This window comes from Mixophyes fleayi, chromosome 7 (genome assembly GCF_038048845.1).
Source record: "Mixophyes fleayi isolate aMixFle1 chromosome 7, aMixFle1.hap1, whole genome shotgun sequence".
NCBI classification, from domain to species: domain Eukaryota; kingdom Metazoa; phylum Chordata; class Amphibia; order Anura; family Limnodynastidae; genus Mixophyes; species Mixophyes fleayi.
The window spans coordinates 58,143,379-58,162,232 of record NC_134408.1 but is presented as its reverse complement, the minus strand read 5'-3'; the positions used below and the strand labels follow the sequence as shown (position 1 = coordinate 58,162,232).

The 18,854-nt window shown below is 43.8% G+C and overlaps 1 protein-coding gene across 1 annotated transcript in view; it reads right to left on the bottom strand.

The window, feature by feature from the left end:
• Positions 1-1,329: 1,329 nt before the first annotated feature.
• LOC142098702 (ectonucleotide pyrophosphatase/phosphodiesterase family member 7-like) overlaps positions 1,330-18,854 on the bottom strand; it is a 33,124-nt gene continuing 15,599 nt past the window's right edge. Inside the window, exons 3-6 of the mRNA XM_075181519.1 lie at positions 16,410-17,036; positions 15,508-15,778; positions 4,238-4,340; positions 1,330-3,117 (exon numbers count right to left, since the gene is read on the bottom strand). Coding sequence (XP_075037620.1) covers position 3,117; positions 4,238-4,340; positions 15,508-15,778; positions 16,410-17,036 — 1,002 coding nt within the window. The 3' untranslated portion in view covers positions 1,330-3,116. The remainder of the gene's footprint in view (positions 3,118-4,237; positions 4,341-15,507; positions 15,779-16,409; positions 17,037-18,854) is intronic.

Here is an 18,854-nt window from a genome sequence, read left to right as displayed (position 1 = left end):
CCTTCTTTCTTCTCCAGGATCAAGCAATGTAGGCTACATTTTCATCAGTTGGTATATGTAACAGTTTACTGCAATCTATCTGAGCACTTGTTGGATCAATGCAATCCCTTCAACTTCAATTTGCTGGAAAATATCTTCAGCTTCTCCGTGGCTTAACAGTTCTTGCACCAAACTTCTTAGCACTATCAGTGCTATTTTCACGATGTCTTGCATACCATCCTTTATAAACAGTTCAGTTGGTTGCACACCATTGAAGGTATAGGTGTGTATATCAGCATGTCCCATATTGTTCTTCTGGACAGCAGTCCATATAGACTTCTTGTCAGATGTTCTATTTGCAATGCAGAAATTTACAGGCCTTCAGTCTGTTCAGCAACTTGACAAACAGCCTTGGGTTCAATCAATTAGCTAGCTCCTTCTCAGACTGCCTGATGTCTGATAGTCTGTAAATATGGCTGCATTTCTGTAGCAAATGTCCACAAAAATTCTTTCAATTTAACACCTCCTGCAATTAGCTGCGGTACACCACGTATAACAAAGGGGTCTTCTCCTTTACTACGTCCCCTCTCCTGTAAGTACCATCTGCTATGTATCAAAGTCTGTGTCTGTGGCACTTTGCTGTGCACAGATTGCATTTCTTCTTTGATTTCTTCCGCAATACATATGACAGGTTGTGGGGTTGTCGTTGGTAACGGTGCATCTTTCAGCTGTTTTAAAAGCATTGACTGATTTGGTTTTATCAGAAAATACACTGGGGTGTGAGTTTCATTATTAATGACAAATTCTGCAATGTTGTTACTAAATAATCCCCCAGCTAATGTGTCTATAATTGTCTGTTGCTCTCTGTTATCAGACAATTCCCCAGTCATTGTGTGTGTTGTTGCATGTTCATTGTGCTTTGATGTGTGCGACACTCTATCCAATATCAGTGTGTTAACCCCCAACCTGCACACCATTATTAGGTAACTATTTTGTGCAGTGAATAGCTGCTCATAAGACACTTGTTTACTTGTTTCTTTGTTAAATTCAATAGTAGCGTTATGCGGTGTGTGCCATTTGAATGTAATTTCCTCATAGGGACAGTCCCCAGTCTCACAACCAAGGAATGTCAGAGTGAAGTGATCTGGGTGGGTGTTCGTAGTTACTCCTATTTCATCATCTCCAAGTACAGCCGCTTTGAAAGACTCTAATTCCCCTTCCTGATTTTAAATAGTTTCACCAAAAACAGCCCCCTGAACACTTACCCTACTCCTGGTACCAAAATGTTTCTGGTGGAAAATAATGGACTGTCAAACAAGTATATTGTTTATTATGTGAAAATTAGTAGAATAGTAGAAAGAAATTGTAGAAAGAGTAAATATAATACAAGATAGAAAGTGAAATTAGTACAAAGAATAAAAGTGATATTTAGTCAATAATCTCCAGCAATATGTAAATCGTAAATTATCCTAGGATCCCATTTTTCTCTGTGTCTCTGACGGCACGTTATCTTGAATACTAGGAAAAACAAACTGGTAACAAACAGGTGCTTTGTATCTCTTCAGTGACCCAAGCTGAGGTAGGGTTTATGTTGCAGTTACTGTAGCTTTTATTGAGTAGGAAAGAAGGGGTCTTTGAATCATTTGCATTTAAGGTATAAACATGATTTTCGGACTTTCTATTGGTATAATACTGATAAAAAGTTATACATATTCAGTAAGTACAGAGGCAACTCCATAAATATGTGGAGACATTACTGAAAGGGCCTTGATTATAAACATTGCAAAATCACTGGTTATGTAAGCTTTTAAAGCTTTTAAAGTAATACATGCACATGAAAGTTTAAAGTGTCAAAATGGGGTTTCAGCAGTCATCCTGCCAGACTTGCCACAGGTGGGAAATAAATAGGGGCCTTTATGTTATATTACAGACAATAAAGCCCCTATAATTTTCTCTGCTTCAGATGGTTTAACTTTAATATAGAAGGGAACCATGTTTTTATGTCTATCCACTCCCCCTCAGTACTATTTATTACTTACATCAATCTATAAAAAACATCATTGGTCATGCCATATTAACCTTACTCATTCAATAAATAGCATATTGCAGTCAATCCTAGGAGAGAATGGTACAATTAACATACCATGCGATAGCTCAAGCATGCCATTGTATTCTAAACAACTGTACTCAATCTATATGTGTCTACATTTGCCTGATTAAGCCTAGCATTTTACTTAAGCTGGGTACACACTACACTGTTTTCAGCCAACAATCGGGCCAATCAGACGATAAATGACTGATTGGTCCGATATCACAGTAGTGTGTACCCTGGAACGATGAGCGATCATCGTTCCAAAGCACAGACCATCGTTTGAACAGATTGGTCGTACTGCTTAAAAGATCTCGTTCAGTTAGGAACAATGTCGGTCCAATTCTGCAGTGTGTATGCAGAATTGGACAGACATTGCTTGAAACAGCACTTACCTGTCACTGAAAGTGTCCGGGGCTCCGCTGTCATCTTCCCTCTGTATCCTCCTGCAGACGCTGCTAGTGCTTCTAGCTTTTACTTTAAGAACGCAGAGGCTGCAGGGAGGGGAGGGGGAAGGTGACCTTTGTGCTGATGGTGACCTTTGAGCTGTGTGTGTGCCCAGCCAGACTTCCAGGCAGCAGCAGAGTTCCTTGCAGGCTGAGCGTGTCCAAAGTGCAGTGAAAGTGACAGCCCGATTTACATGACAGATGAACAGCAGACATTTGAAGGTAACCACTATAGTGTGTATACACATATCAGCATGCTTATCGGGTCTTTTTTTTTTTTTCTGTCATTTAGTGAATCGCTAATCGTCACCTCTTCCTGCAGTGTGTACCCAGCTTTACATAGCTGCAGTTCTCCTTTTTATCATATGGACCTATGAAAACCTTTAACAAGTAATAATTATGGAACATAACTACAGAGAGAATTTATATTACAATCCACACATCTGTTAATACATGTCTCATGCATCTGATTTGTGGTATATATGATTCAGCTTTACAAGTATAAAGGAATATCCAATTAATTAAAGTATAAAATAATGTCTTTGGTTGCTTTTCTTCTTTAATATTGTCGTCTTTTCTTCATAATTTTGTCCTTTGTTCCTTCTGCAGCAAGAAAAATTATAAGATAAAAATGGTATTAGGCTTTTGTCACACAAGCATTTCTGAATGCTGCATTTTTTTCACCCTGTGAAAATTGTGTATTAGAAATTAGTTATTACATGTGATAGTTTTGCCTTTACAAGCCATCGTCGCTTTAAATTTCCCCTGCAAATTCGCCAATTTCCGCCAACTTGCAAAAATCGGAGCTTCATACATTTACCCCCAGGTGTTATCCAAGTTCTGTAAAGACAACTGCTAATGGTAAAAATCTTCCTGCGCCATAGGCTCTGTATAGGGGTTATCAGTCGCTGATTGTGGGGTTCATAACAGTATATTCAACATGGACTGGCATTATTAAAAAATGCCAATCAGCAATCATAGATGATGCATTTGTGTGGCAGGGAAAGCTCTCTCCCTCAAAAAGGGAGGCTCATTGTTAGCAACACTTCCTATCTGTGGGGGTTATGAGGCACCTTCTGTGCGGGTGGGCCCCAGCTATTTAGCCAAATAAGGGAGAGAGGGACTTCATGGCCTAGAAACATCAGGAGCGTTTTGGCCACCCCATTTGAGCGTTAGTAATGGCTGATAGCTGGTTGGCTTATGTTTTTCTTCGCCAGCACTAAAATTGATTTAATTCAATACATTTTTGGCCTTTCTCACCAAAGTAAGGCTCCTGTGTTATTATAATTAAGAGAATAGTTTTCAAGGAGCATAATGTAAAGGGTACTTTGGATCAACCACTAGGAATCTTATAGTTTCAGTAGTGGTAATATCAGACACCATGCTGCTAGTATATTGACTGTAGGAGGAACTATAGGTGATTGGTGTTGCATTGTGTTCGCTGTAATCAATGAGAAAGATGAGCTACAGATAAGCAGAAGAATGGAATTTTAGAGTGGGCTGTGCTACAAATGCCACCTCGGTGGCAGTGAGGTAAATAACTCATAGCCTTACAGTAGGACTATCCATAATACATAAGAGTGCATAGAAATAATGCTTACATTATGTCTGAAAGGTGCTTATATGTTTGTCGATGTTACTAGTAGTCACATAAAGTACATTAAATGTTTGGTTTAACAGTTTAACAGTGTGGTGGTTTATTCATTTATCGTCCAATACTTACTATTTCTTTCTTTTCACAGCTGTGTATGGTACATAGATGAGGAAAATTAGCACCACAACTCCACCTACTGCGGACATTGCAATTACCGCCACAAATATTGCATCTGCAATAAAAAGATCATTGTTATTTAGAATATGACATTATATATCTCAGTTATTGAATGAACTATCATAAAAATGCACATCTTCAACAATACTTATAGGTGGGGATATGCTACAAGGAGTGAACTGAATACATTTCTTATTAAATAAACAAAACTACACCCACACAGTAAATATATATTTGATAGGGTTATAAAAGGCTGCTGTGTAGTACTGCTAATCCTGCCATCAGATGCAGAGATTCCTCCAAGGGCTATAGGAATTGCATTAGGAAAACGATTTTATTTTTTCACCTTTCCAAATGAAATGATATATCTAGAGATGGGCCGGTTCGGTTCCCCGAGAACCGAACCCGCCCGAACTTGAGGTATCTGAGTACCGAGCAGAGCAGGCTCGGTACTCTCCCGCCTATTTGGAATCGAGGCAAAACGTCATTGTGACGTCGTCGGTTCTCGGAGCTCGCGATGTTTAAAATGCATAAATATCGGCCTCCACAGCAATCCAGCGCCATTTGACAGAGGGAGAGAGAAGGGTTAGGTCGCAGCATTAGAGCAGGGAGAGAACAGTTATTACAGCACTTATTACAGCACTTATTACAGCAGGAAGAGAGGAGGATAGAGGAGCCATTTTTAAAAACATTACCAACTGTTTGGAGTGTCATATTTCCTCCTCAAGAAACTATTTTCTGCCTGCAGAAATAGTATTATACCAGCAGTGTATATTTTGGAATTTGCACTACAAGTGCTTGGGGTGTGACATATTGCCCTGTTTCCAAAAATCTATTTTCTGGTACTGAAATTATTAGATACCAGCATTATATTTTTCTGAATTTGCACTACAAGTGTGTTGTCAGATATTCCCCAGTTCTAAAAAAGCCATTTTCTGGTGTTGAAATTATTATATACCAGCAGTATATATTTCTGAATTTGCAGTACAAGTGTTTGGGATGTCAGGTATTCCCCAGGTCTAAAAAAGCAAATTTCTGGTGTTGAAATTACTATATACCAACAGTATATATTTCTGAATTTGCACTACAAGTGTTTGAGGGTGTCAGATATTCACTTTTTTGAAAAAAAAAACTATTTTTCTGGTATTGAAATTACTATATACAAGCAGTATATATTTCTGATTTTCCACTACAAGTGCTTAGGGTGTCAGATATTCCCCTCTTTGAAAAAATAAATTTTTCTGGTGCTGAAATTATTATCTAGCAGCACTATATATTTCTGAATTTGCACTACAAGTGCTTGGGGTGTCAGATATTCCCCTCTTTGAAAAAAACAATTTTTCTGGTGCTGAAATTATTATATAGCAGCAGTATATCTTTCTGAATTTGCACTACAAGTGCTTTGGGTGTCATTAAAATGGATTCACAGCAGTCCACATATGAGCAGGATCAGCAAGCAGGTGCTGGCACCAGTCCTGATGGCATTCTTCCCTGTACGTCATCTGGTAAAGCCTATGTAAAAGTACATAGTCTTTTTAAGTCAGGGAAAAAAACACAAAAAAAACAACATTTTACCGTGTTGAAGAGAAAAAGAGGTGTAACTGATGAAAAGTTAACTGCCGAGAAAAAAAATTGCCACCATGCCATTTTACACACTCAGTGGCAAAGAAAGAATGAGGCCTTCGGCTTTCTCTATTAGTGCGAGATCTAAAAATGTTACTGAGCCTTCTTGTAAGGTCACTCGTGACCAAGCAAGACCAAGTAATTTGGAGTCCAAAATTGGTGCACAACTACTGTTACGTGTGAAAGCCGAGCTGCAAGAAAACAGTAAGGCATTAGAGGAAAATGTATGCTCTGAATCAGAAATGACACCAATCCCTAAGGAGAGTCCATCCACGAGTGGCATGTGTAATCGTGACCATTCTGATAGTGTACCCATAAATAAGGGCCCTTTCAGCATTTCTGCTGATGTGTGCCTGAACAGCCCCAGTGTAGACGGTGATACACCAATTGAGGATGCCACTTTTGAATTAGAAGAGGATGAGGTGGAGATTTGTGTAGGTGACGAGGGAGCTAATGAGGATGTTGATGAGGTTGTTTGTGTAAGTCCTGCACCAGTGGCAGCAGTTCTGGCACGTGACAAGAAAAAGGCCATTGTCATGCCTAGGCAAAAAACAAAAGAAGCCACTTCTTATGTGTGGAATTATTTCTACCCAAATCCTGGCAACAGTTGTATAGCCATTTATAGTGTATGTCAAGTCACAGGCAGTCGAGGGAGGGACCTTAACCATCTTGGAACCTCATCCATGTTACGACATTTGACGAAAGTTCATGGCAAGGTTTTGGTAAAAGCTGAAAGTTATCGCAAAAAAATAACAAGCACTCCATCATCAGCTAGGACCCTTTGGTTACCTACATCCCGACGGCTGCAATCTACACCCACAACACCGTCCTCATCACTATCCTCAGTAGCACTCGGAGTTAGCCCTGCATCCCACTTAGTAAGGCTGGATGACTCCTGCCCTATAATTGATTCCTCTGTAGAATGTTTAAGCGTTAGTCCCACTGCTGCTGCTGTTGATGCTGCTGGGGGTGAATCGTTCTCCCATAAGAAGGGTAAAAAAAGAGCACTACTACATTACAACAATTAACTGGTAAACAATATTTTGCTAGAGGAAGCAAATATGACAGCAGTCACCCAGTCGCCAAGCGGATCACAGATTCCATGGCTACTATGCTAGTGTTAGATCTGCGTCCAATATCCACAATAAACGCAGCTGATTTTTCACAGTTAATTGATGTTTTGTGTCCCCATTACAAAATTCCATTGCGAAACCATTTTTCCCGTAAAGCTATTCCGCAGCTATAGCAAAAAGTTTGTAAAAATGTAGTAATTGGGCTCAAAAATGCCATTCTGCCCACTGTATACTTACCCACAGATATGTGGACAAGTGGAAGTGGGCAAACCAAAGACTATATGACTGTGACAGCCCACTAGGTTGGTCATTCGCCTTCATCAGCAGGAACAGCAGCAGCATGTACACCACTACGTAACATTTGTCACCGGCAGGCTACTCTTTGTATCACCGGCTTCACAAAGAGGCATACAGCTGATAATTTGTTCCGAAAACTAAGGGATGTCATTGATATATGGCTTATACCACTTGGACTCTCGCGAGGATAGGTTATTTCTGATAACGCCAACAATATAGTGCGAGCATTACGATGGGCAAATTCCATCACATTCCCTGTTTTGCTCACACAATAAACTTGGTGGTGCAGAACTTCTTGAGAAATAACTGTGAGTTGCAGGAGATGCTTTTGGTGGCCCGTAAAATTTCGGGACATTTCCTGCATTCTGCCACAGCATGTAGGAGATTGCAGCAGCTGCAAGAACAATTTAACTTGCCCTGCCACCAACTTAATCAAGAGGTGGTAACAAGGTGGAATTCCACCCTGTACATGCTTCAGAGGATGGAGGAACAGCGCAAAGCCATCCAAGCGTATTGCACAAGCCATGACATTGGGAAAGGAGGGGGAATGTATTTCACTCTTGCACAGTGGGGAATCCTTTCTGTGCTGTGCAAGGTGCTGAAACTATTTGAAGTTGTGACATGTGAAGTGAGTTCAGACTCTGCTAGCTTGAGCCAAGTAATTCCCTTAATTCGACTTTTGGAAAAGCAGCTTGACAAACTGAAGGAGGAGATGAAAGAAAGCAATTCAGCAAAGTATGTGGGCCTTGTAGATCAAGTACTTAATTCGCTTCGCAATGATCCAAGAGTAATTAAAATCTTGAACTCGGATCACTACGTTTTGACGACTGTGCTTGATCTGAGGTTTAAGATCTACGTTGATTCTTTGCTTCAAAATGAGTGAGATGTGAACCATTGCAAGGAGCTATTGCTCAGCAAGTTGTCCTCTGAACTGGGCCTTGACTTGATGACGTCTCCTTCTTCAGTTTCTCAGGCAGCTGCTGCTCGGAAAAAATTAAACTTTCCAAAGCGAAGCAGGTATGACGCAGGGGGCAGACCACAACAGTTTGACATCTGGGCTGGTTTGAAAGATTTTACCAAAAAATGTGTGACCTTGCCCATAACTCTATCCAATCCGACTATTAACATGCAAAGGATGGTGGAGGATTATTTTCAAGAGGTAATTGATATGAAAATGTCAGACAGTCCCTTTCCTTACTGGGAAGAAAAACAAGCCATTTGGAAACCCATGTACAAACCTGCTTTGCAATACCTAAGCTGTCCACCCTCCAGTGTGTACTCTAAAAGAGTATTCAGCACAGCGGGGAACCTTGTCAGTGATTGATGTAGGAGGTTACTTCCCAAAAATGTGGAAAAGATGATGTTCATCAAAATGAACTACATCTTCCACGAGGAAGGCCTTTACCATCAAAGACATCTAAGTACTGACAGTTCTCTAATGGCGGATTCAAGTGGTTATGAATTAATAGTCTGTGATGATGATGTACACACTGATGAGGGTGAGGATGATGCTGAAGATGATGACGACAACAATGTAATCTACCCCCAAACAGGAAAAGGACTTGGGGCATTTCTATTTAATGTATAGTCTTTAAAGGCTGCTGTTTTCACAATTTCACTATAAGTGTAGGGTGTCATATACAGACAGACACCAAACTGCCTTTGTCCATTCCTATTTTATTGTACAGTCTATGCAGGCTGGGTTTGTTTCTATTTAACTACAAGTGGAGGGTGTCAGATACAGACAAACACCAAACTGCCTTTGTCCATTTCTATTTTATTGTACAGTCTATGCAGGCTGTCTTTTTTCTATTTAACTATAAGTGTAGGGTGTAATATACACCCAAAGACGATGGCTACATTTGCCAATCAGGGCTCATTGACATTTATTAGCTGTAAAATTAACTCACTTACTGGTGGAGTACTAAATTAGGTTATTTTAGACCAGGGTTTCCCAAACCCAGTCCTCAGGGCTCCCCAACAGTGCAGGTTTTCCATATCTCCTTGCTGGACCACAGGTGTAATCATTACTGACTGACACATTGTAACAGATCACCAGGTGGTCCTAATTATGTCACATGTGATCCAGAAAACCTGCACTGTTGGGGAGCCCTGAGGACTGGGTTTGGGAAACCCTGTTTGGTTGTATTTTTTAACAAATTGCAAAACAAATCCAAACAAAACCAAAACACGATGGTAATCCAGATCCAAAACCAAAACATGGGGTCAGTGACCATCTCTAGATATATCTAATAAATTCATAGTGTGCATTTGATCTTTTAAAGGTGTGCCATATACAGTGTAGAGTACCACCAAAATGAATTAGCCACACAAAGCGTACTAAGCATCCTCATGTGCAAAGCATGAAATGATTCCTCAAACACAATGAATCAGAGATTATACATATACAGACTGTACATAATTGTTTGCCTGTATTCATTCTTGGGTACACTAATGATTTATTATTATTAATATTTATTTATAAGGCGCCACAAGGCATCCGCAGCGCCGTACAGAGACAAACAAAATCACAATACAATGGGAGACAGCACAGTACAGTAAACACAGCAACTCAGTACGCTCAATGCACAGCTAGAGAGGGCGGGGAAGGGGGAGGGAGGATCCGCAATCGACGGGGCCCAAGAAGGAGGGCGCGGAAGACAGGGAGACCCCCAGGGGGGAGGAGGGAGCAAGAGTGGACGTGGGGTGGAGGACCCTCGAGGAGGAGGGCTAAGTAGCTGGAGAGCAGAGTTAGAAGTGGTGGAAACAGGAGGAGAGATGGCCCTGCTCAGAGGAGCGTACAATCTAAGGGGAGGGGTGGACAGACAGAGAGACGCAGGGGAGAGAGGGAGAGTAGGGGGACAGAGGCAGAAGATAAGGTAGGAAGTTAAGTGGGAGACAGAAAGGCTTTAAGAAAAAGGTGGGTTTTTAGGGCCCGTTTGAAGCTGGACAGATTAGGGGAAGTTCTGATGGAGGGAGGGAGCTTGTTCCAGTGGAGGGGGGCAGCGCGGGCGAAGTTTTGGATACGCGCGTGGGAGGAGGTTATAAGGGGGGAAGAGAGGCGACGGTCAGAGGCAGAACGGAGAGGGCGGGATGGAGCATGAATAGAGAGGAGGGTGGAGATGTAGGGCGCAGTGGAGTTGGCGAGGGCCTTGTAGGTGAGTGTGAGGAGCTTAAAGAGGATTCTGAAGGGGAATGGGAGCCAGTGAAGGGCTAGGTAGAGGGGGGAGACAAAAGAGGAGCGGTGAGAGAGGAATATAAGCCTAGCTGCAGCGTTAAGGACGGATCGAAGGGGATCGAGATGAGAGTGGGGGAGGCCAGTGAGGAGGAGGTTGCAGTAGTCCAGGCGGGAGATGATCAGAGAGTGGATAAGGCATTTGGTGGCATCTTGGGAGAGGAAGGGCCGGATGCGAGCGATGTTGCGCAGCTGGAAGCGGCAGGATTTAGCAAGAGAGAGGATGTGGGGGCCAAAGGAGAGAGAGGAGTCGAGGATGACACCAAGGCAGCGAAGTTGGGGGACAGGGGAGATAGAGGTGTTGTCGACAGTGATGGAGAGGTCAGAAGGGGATGGGGTATGAGAGGGAGGAAAAACTATGAGCTCAGTTTTGGCAAGGTTAAGTTTGAGGAATCGAGAGGACATCCAGGAGGAGATGGCAGAGAGGCAGGCGGACACCCTAGAGAGGAGGGAGGGAGAGAGATCAGGAGAGGAGAGGTATAGTTGAGTGTCGTCAGCGTAAAGGTGGTAGCTGAAGCCGAAGGAGCTGATGAGTTCACCCAGGGAGGAGGTGTATAGAGAGAAGAGTAAGGGTCCCAGAACAGAGCCCTGAGGGACCCCGACTGGAAGGGAGGATGGGGGGGAGAGAGACCCAGAGGTGGTGACAGAGAAGGAACGGTGAGTAAGGTAAGAGGTGAACCAGGACAGGACTGGGCCGGAGAGGCCGAAAGACTGGAGGGTGTGAAGGAGGAGGGGGTGGTCAACGGTGTCAAAGGCTGCAGAGAGGTCAAGGAGGATGAGAAGGGAGAAGTGGCCCCTGGCTTTTGCAGAGAGGAGGTCATTGGTGACTTTAGCCAGGGCAGTTTCAGTGGAGTGGAGGGGGCGGAAACCAGACTGGAGAGGATCAAGGAGGGAGTATTCAGAAAGGTAGGAGGTGAGACGGCTGCAGACGAGCCTCTCGAGAATTTTGGAGGCAAAAGGGAGAAGAGATATGGGGCGATAGTTCGAGAGAGAAGTGGGGTCGAGATTAGGTTTCTTAAGAATGGGGGATACGAGAGCATGTTTGAAGGAGGAGGGGAAGATGCCAGTGGAGAGGGAGAGATTAAAGAGGTGAGCGAGGTGGGAGCAGGTGGTGGGGGAAAGGGAGCGAAGAAGGTGGGAGGGGATGGGATCCAGGGGGCAGGTAGTGGGGGGGAGGATAAAATGAGAGAGTGGACTTCCTCGCCGGTGGTGGGACGGAAGGAGTGGAGGGGAAGGTGGTTGGGGGGAGGACAGAAGAGTGGGAGGGGTGGAAGAGAGAGTGGAGGAGGAGATTTCAAGTCGGATGGCCTCGATTTTAGAGGAGAAGAAGGAGGCGAAATCAGAGGCAGTCAGGGAGGAGGGGGTGGGGGGAGGGGAGGGGGCCAAGAGAGTGCTGAAGGTGGCAAAGAGGCGGCGGGGGTTAGAGGACTGGGAAGAGATGAGGGATTTAAAGAAAGATTGTTTAGCGAGTGAGAGGGCAGAGCTGTAGGATGAAAGGATGAATTTAAAGTGGAGGAAGTCGGCCAGGGAGCGGGATTTTCTCCAGTGACGTTCAACGGAACGGGAGCATTTTTGGAGGAAGCGGGTAAATTTGGAGTGCCAGGGTTGGGGCTTGGAGCAGCGGGGGTGGACGGAGTGGGCAGGGGCGACCGCGTCCAGACCGGAGGTGAGGGTGTGATTGTAGAGGGAGACCGCCTGGTTGGGGCAGGCCTGGGAGGAAAGGGGAGAAAGGAGGGTATCGAGAGAGGAGGACAGAGAGGCAGGGTCAAGAGCATTGAGGTTGCGTATGGACAGAGTAGGTTTGGGCAGGGGGAGGGGAGCAGGAGAAGAGGAGAGAGAGAAGGAGAGAAGATGGTGGTCGGATAGAGGAAAGGGAGAGATGGAGAAGTCAGAGAGATAACATAGGTAGGAGAAGACAAGATCAAGGGAGTGACCAAGGCAGTGGGTAGAGGAGGAGGTCCATTGGGTGAGACCAAGGGAGGAAGAGAGGGTGAGCAGTTTGCTGGAAGCAGGTTAGGTGGGGTTGTTGATGGGGATATTAAAGTCACCGAGAATGATCATGGGAAGATCGGAGGAGAGGTAGTGAGGAAGTCAGCTAGCAAAGTTGTCAAGGAAGAGGGAGGTGGGGCCAGGGGGGCGGTAGATGACAGTGACGCGGAGATGGATGGGGTAGAAGAGGCGGATGGAGTGAGCTTCAAAAGAGGAGAAGGAGAGGGAGGGTTCAGGGGGAATGACATGAAAAGTACAGGTGGAGGAGAGGAGGAGGCCAACTCCACCGCCTGGGCGGGCACCAGGCCTGGCGGAGTGGGTGAAGGAGAGGCCACCATAGGAGAGGGCAGCGGGGGAAGTAGTATCAGAATCGGAGAGCCAGGTTTCAGTAACGGCAAGAAGGTTAAAGGAGTTGGATAGAAAGAGGTCGTGGATAGCAGTCAACTTGTTGCGGACGGATCTGGCATTCCAGAGGGCACAGAAGAAAGGGGGAGAGGAGAGGGGGGAAATGGGGATGAGGTTAGCAAGATGAGCAGCGCGCGGGGGATGGCAGGGAGGAACGGGAGAGGTAGGGCGGGGGGAGAGTATGGGTATGGAGTGAGAGCGGGGAGGCATAGTAGGGAAAGAGAGTAACAGAACAGTGAGATAGTGGGGACAGTGAAAAACAGGTAAGAACAAAGGCAGGAAGACAATGAAAAGGTGGAAGATAATAACGAATTAGGGCGTGGAGGGCATGGAACAACAGTACAGTGAGATAATAAGGACAATGAAGACAGGTAAGAATGATAGCAGAACAGTAAGATAGTAAGGACAGCGGATAACAGGTAAGAATAAGCAGGGAGACAATAGCAAGATGGAGGACAATAACCAATTAGGGCATGGAAGGCAAAGAATAATAGAAGGAGAGGTAATAAGGACAATGGAAATAGGCAAGAATAATAACAGGTAAAACTAGTTGCTGGTAAATATAAAATCAGGAAAAACAAGATAAAGGCATATAAATAGTAGAAGAATAATAACAGGTAAAAAGTAGAAACTTGTAAATGTACAATCAGGAAAAACAAAATAATGGCATATAAAATAATGTTTTAAATGCAGTCGATGCAGTTAAGCCAGGGATTCAGCAAGAGAAGGGCCAACTGACAAGTCGGGTCGATACACAGCAGACCAGTCAATGCAGGTAAGCCAGGGACTCAGCAGGAGAAGGGCCAACCGACAAGCCGGGTCGGTACACAGCAGATCAGCCGACGCAGACAAGCCAGAGACCCAGCAGGAGAAGGGCCAACCGACAAGCCGGGTCGGTACACAGTAGATCAGTTGATGCAGATAAGCCAGGGATTCAGCAGGAGAAGGGTTAACTGACAAGCCGGGTCGGTACACAATAGATCAGTTGGTGCAGATAAGCCAGGGATTCAGCAGGAGAAGGGTTAATTGACAAGCCGGGTCGGTACACAGTAGATCAGTTGATACAGATAAGCCAGGGACTCAGCAGGAGAAGGGTTAATTGACAAGCCGGGTCGGCACACAGTAGATCAGCCGATGCAGACAAGCCAGGGATTCAGCAGGAGAAGGGTTAACTGACAAGCCGGGTCGGTACACAATAGATCAGCTGGTGCAGACAAGCCAGGGACCCAGCAGGAGAAGGGCCAACCGACAAGCCGGGTCGGTACACAGTAGATCAGCCGATACAGACAAGCCAGGGACTCAGCAGGAGAAGGGCATATTGACAAGCCGGGTCGGTACACAGCAGATCAGCCGCTGCAGACAAGCCAGAGATACAGCAGGAGAAGGGTTAACTGACAAGCCGGGTCGGTATACAGTAGATCAGTTGGTGCAGATAAGCCAGGGATTCAGCAGGAGAAAGGTTAATTGACAAGCCGGGTCGGTACACAGTAGATCAGTTGATACAGATAAGCCAGGGACTCAGCAGGAGAAGGGTTAATTGACAAGCCGGGTCGGTACACAGTAGATCAGTTGATGTAGATAAGCCAGGGATTCAGCAGGAGAAGGGTTAACTGACAAGCCGGGTCGGTACACAATAGATCAGTTGGTGCAGATAAGCCAGGGATTCAGCAGGAGAAGGGTTAATTGACAAGCCGGGTCGGTACACAGTAGATCAGTTGATACAGATAAGCCAGGGACTCAGCAGGAGAAGGGTTAATTGACAAGCCGGGTCGGTACACAGTAGATCAGTTGATGTAGATAAGCCAGGGATTCAGCAGGAGAAGGGTTAACTGAAAAGCCGGGTCGGTACACAGTAGATCAGTTGATGTAGATAAGCCAGGGATTCAGCAGGAGAAGGGTTAACTGACAAGCCGGGTCGGTACACAGTAGATCAGTTGATGCAGATAAGCCAGTGATTCAGCAGGAGAAGGGTTAACTGACAAGCCGGGTCGGTACACAGTAGATCAGTTGATGCAGATAAGCCAGGGATTCAGCAGGAGAAGGACCAATTGACAAGCCGGGTCGGTACACAGTAGATCAGTTGATGCAGATAAACCAGGGATTCAGCAGGAGAAGGGCCAACTGACAAACCGGGGTTCGGTACACAGTAGGTCAGTAGGTCAGTTGATGCAGATAAGCCAGGGATAGATGGTATGGCCTTGACTTTGGAGTGATGATGACACTCCTTTGTACCCCCACAATAATTTCCCACTGTCTTCACAAGTTTTTAGATGTTTTATAATTGTGGACAGATAATTGTGTGGGAGGAAAGACACAGAGCTGATCTAACGTGCAGTCTTCTCAATGATGAATAATGAGCAAGTGTTTTGGAAATGCCCTTGATGAAAACTCTTAATTATTGTAGGTGTGAGGAACACATGGCACAAAAAGAAAGAGAAGATTAATTCACTACCTGAATTAATACAGACACTTAGCTTTAGTAGATGGCATGTTAATTTGTTGACTAAAGCTGATAATAAACTTAAACACAGTTAATTTGCTTGCAATAACTAATAAGTTATAAATAATACTGCTCAGAAAAAATGGAATTTGCTACTTACCCTTTTGGCTATCGGACTTGTCATTGTCTGGTTTTTCGTAGTCGCCACCAGAGCTTGCAATCATATCTTGAGTAAATGCAATAGAGCCGTTGTTGGGCTCAGGAATGACACCCAAAAGTTTACACATGAGTGGGTATATGTGTATGCTATCAAATGGTTCAGAAGTATAATTACTTCTAAAATCTGGCCCAAAGGCTCGAAATATCATCTTCATGTCCATTTCATTGTTGTCAAATCCATGATCCCCCTTATTAATGTATAAAATGAATCTCTGCAAAAAATAAAGAGTTATGTTATTACAGCAAAGTATATATTAGAAGTGGAATGCACATTGTGGCAGGGGTAAATTGTGCAAGCATGATATGGAAAACCAAATTTTCGTTATTTATCTCCTTCAAAGCAGTTTTATGCCAATTACTAAGTGCTACTTAAGATCTACTGTGTTCTTTAGATTAATCTCACTTCTTCTCCAAACACAGCAACACCTGGTGTGCAGTGTGCATTCATTGCGGCCCTGCTATGTAGAGCAGTTGTGAACAGAAGATACCCCCCAACATTCTCACTCACAGGACAAACATGTCCCTGGGTAGGACAGCGGGACAGAGCCATAAAATCAGGACTGGTCTGCCAAAATATGGACAGTTATGAGGTATGCTGGAGAGGGAGGGTTGCTATTACATTAATGAAATGCATATGTGCATCTGCCACCTACTGTCTGCATGTTATTGGAAGGAATGGGGGTTAGATGTGGTCATGAAGTGGGTAGGTGACCAGTGGACCACTCTTAAACCCTGCCTATTGTGCACAGACCTAAATCTGGGCCTGAAAGCATGCATAAAAAATGTAATTTAGTTTTAAATGTGCTACATGCACAACAATAAATGGCACTATACTATACTTACTCCATTTACACTGTAGCCAAGATCTCCATATAGCAATATTGGTAATATCCTATTGTGTGTGGAATAATGGAGACGTTCAGGAAATTCTTCTTTCTTATACACATTTAAATGAGGATGTGCATCCTTAAGCTTCTGATATAATTCTTCTTCCTTTCCTTCTTTGGGTACAATCATTCCAAAACCACCATAATCCAATATGTCAAACTTAACTAGTTCTTTAAAGTCAATGTAATTGGACAGCTTAATCTCTTCTACAGCGGGTTCTTTCTTAACTGTGGTCATTCCATGATCGGACGTAATGATTACATTTAATTTATCCTTTAGTTTGTTGTTTTCGATTGCATCCAAGAGATATCCAAAGGTTCGATCAATTTGTTTAATGATAGTTTTTCTGTTTTCAGTTTCTGGCCCTGAAAGGTGTCCTGTTTTATCAGGCTCTCCATAGTAAAGGGTTACAAAGTCCAAATTATCTTCATTGAACCATTTCATGACTATATCTATGTTGTCTCTCCACTCCATCTCATCACTATCAGGGTGATCAGGTAACTCTGCCAGAGCTTTATATACTGTTTTCCCACTGTAGTTAGCATTTCCTCCTGGAAAGTGAAGAGAACCAGCCTTCAAACCCTAGAAAGACAAAGAAGCCAATAAAATTGAGGGAGACAAATCTCTCTCTCTCTCTCTCTCTCTCTCTCTCTCTCTCTATGAGACAGAGCGACAGAAGTAAATGCAATTGATTTTGCATGTAGGGAAAATACTGCCTGCATTTGCTTCTAGCATACAGTTAAGTGACGTGTTATTATGTTTGTTGGCAGAAAGCTAAGATGCAAGGACTACTAATCCATTATGCAGATTTTTAATTATCACCATTATTGTCATAATTTAGTAAATGCATAATATCCCCAAAACAGCCCTGTTTTTCATGGTCAGCCCAGTATTGACATAACCTAATGGGCAAGGCTAAGAAAAATTGGGATCACAACTGAGTGGATCAGGAATATAGTCTCCCAACCCTGGGCACAGTCACGACTTCTTACCTTGTACGGAGCAGGGACTGGGTGGGATCTTCTTTTCATGGGAGTGTGGTGCTGGGCTGTGACCTCATATTATTATTATTATTTTCGTTTATTTGTTAGGCGCCACAAACAGTAGACTATACAGGGAGAGACAGTACAGAAAAATAAACAAAAAAATACCAATACTTCAGAAACTCTGGCAGGTTAATGCAGTAGAGGCGGAGCAAAAGAACAGGAGTGGAGACAAGAGGGAAGAGGGCCCTACTCATATGAGCTTAAATCCTAAAGGAGGGTAAACAAACAGGCACAAGGGGAGGCAGTTGACGTATGGGGAAGGAAAGTGGAGGCCGGGAGGAGAGAGGGGAGAACGAGTAGAGAAGATGAGGGGGTTAAGTGGAAGGTTGGCAGGCTTTGAGGAACAGGTGAGTTTTGAGTGCTCGTTTGAAGGAGCACAGTTTAGGAGAGAGAGACAGATGGAACGAGGGAGGTGGTTCCAGTGAAGGGCGGCCGCGCGGGAAAAGTCTTGAATTCTGGAGTGGGAAGTGGTGATGAGAGTGGAGGAGCCCAGAACCACACTCATTTCCAATTATCAACATGCAGGAATAGTAGCTGACAGCTTCACAGCAATAACCTGCAAGCTGCTGCTGCCCCTGTCAACAGCCGATGCTCACTCGTTCAGTTTTTTAGGTGCCCCCTAAACCCTGACACCAAAGGCAAATGCCTAAAATCTATACTGGTAGCATCGGCCCTGGGTAAGAGACATATCACAAACTATAAACAATTGGAAAAAAGTAAAAACAGATATATTCTGATTAGAAACCATCAGAAACAGAGAGGGCTCAACTTGTGAAAGCATACAATCATAGAGTCTTACTGTGCAGAGAGTTCAGTGATGAAGGTAATCTCTGCTGTTAACTTTGTTTTTAAGTTACATTATTTAAAAATAAGAATAAATAGAGCCAAAGGTAAAACCAGATGCCATTTATGTACCTTCAACCTCACGTGTGATTAGGCAAACAGATCTTCAGGCTATTCTTGAGGTCCTGAGGTAGTACTATTCTATTGGCACATGGGGATACTACATTTCCCAGCGACCCCAGCCAATAAAACTGATGTCAGAGATAGGCCAGGGACCACATTGGAGCAAGGCACAATGTGGGATGCAAGTCTAGCGTGTGTTGTTACAAGTGTGTCCTATAATTTAGTATAATTGGAGTTATACAATTCATTTTAGCTATTTCTACATCAGGCTAATGGGTAAGCAAAATGGACTAATCTCTTCATCCACATGTAATTATCTTTGCACCAGTTAAACCATATTTATACCAATATATTAGCCAGCAATCAGATGTGCAATTTGTATCAAATCATTAGTTATTATCTTTGCACTAGTTATACTAGCTCTTTGCCAGTACATTATCCAGTATTC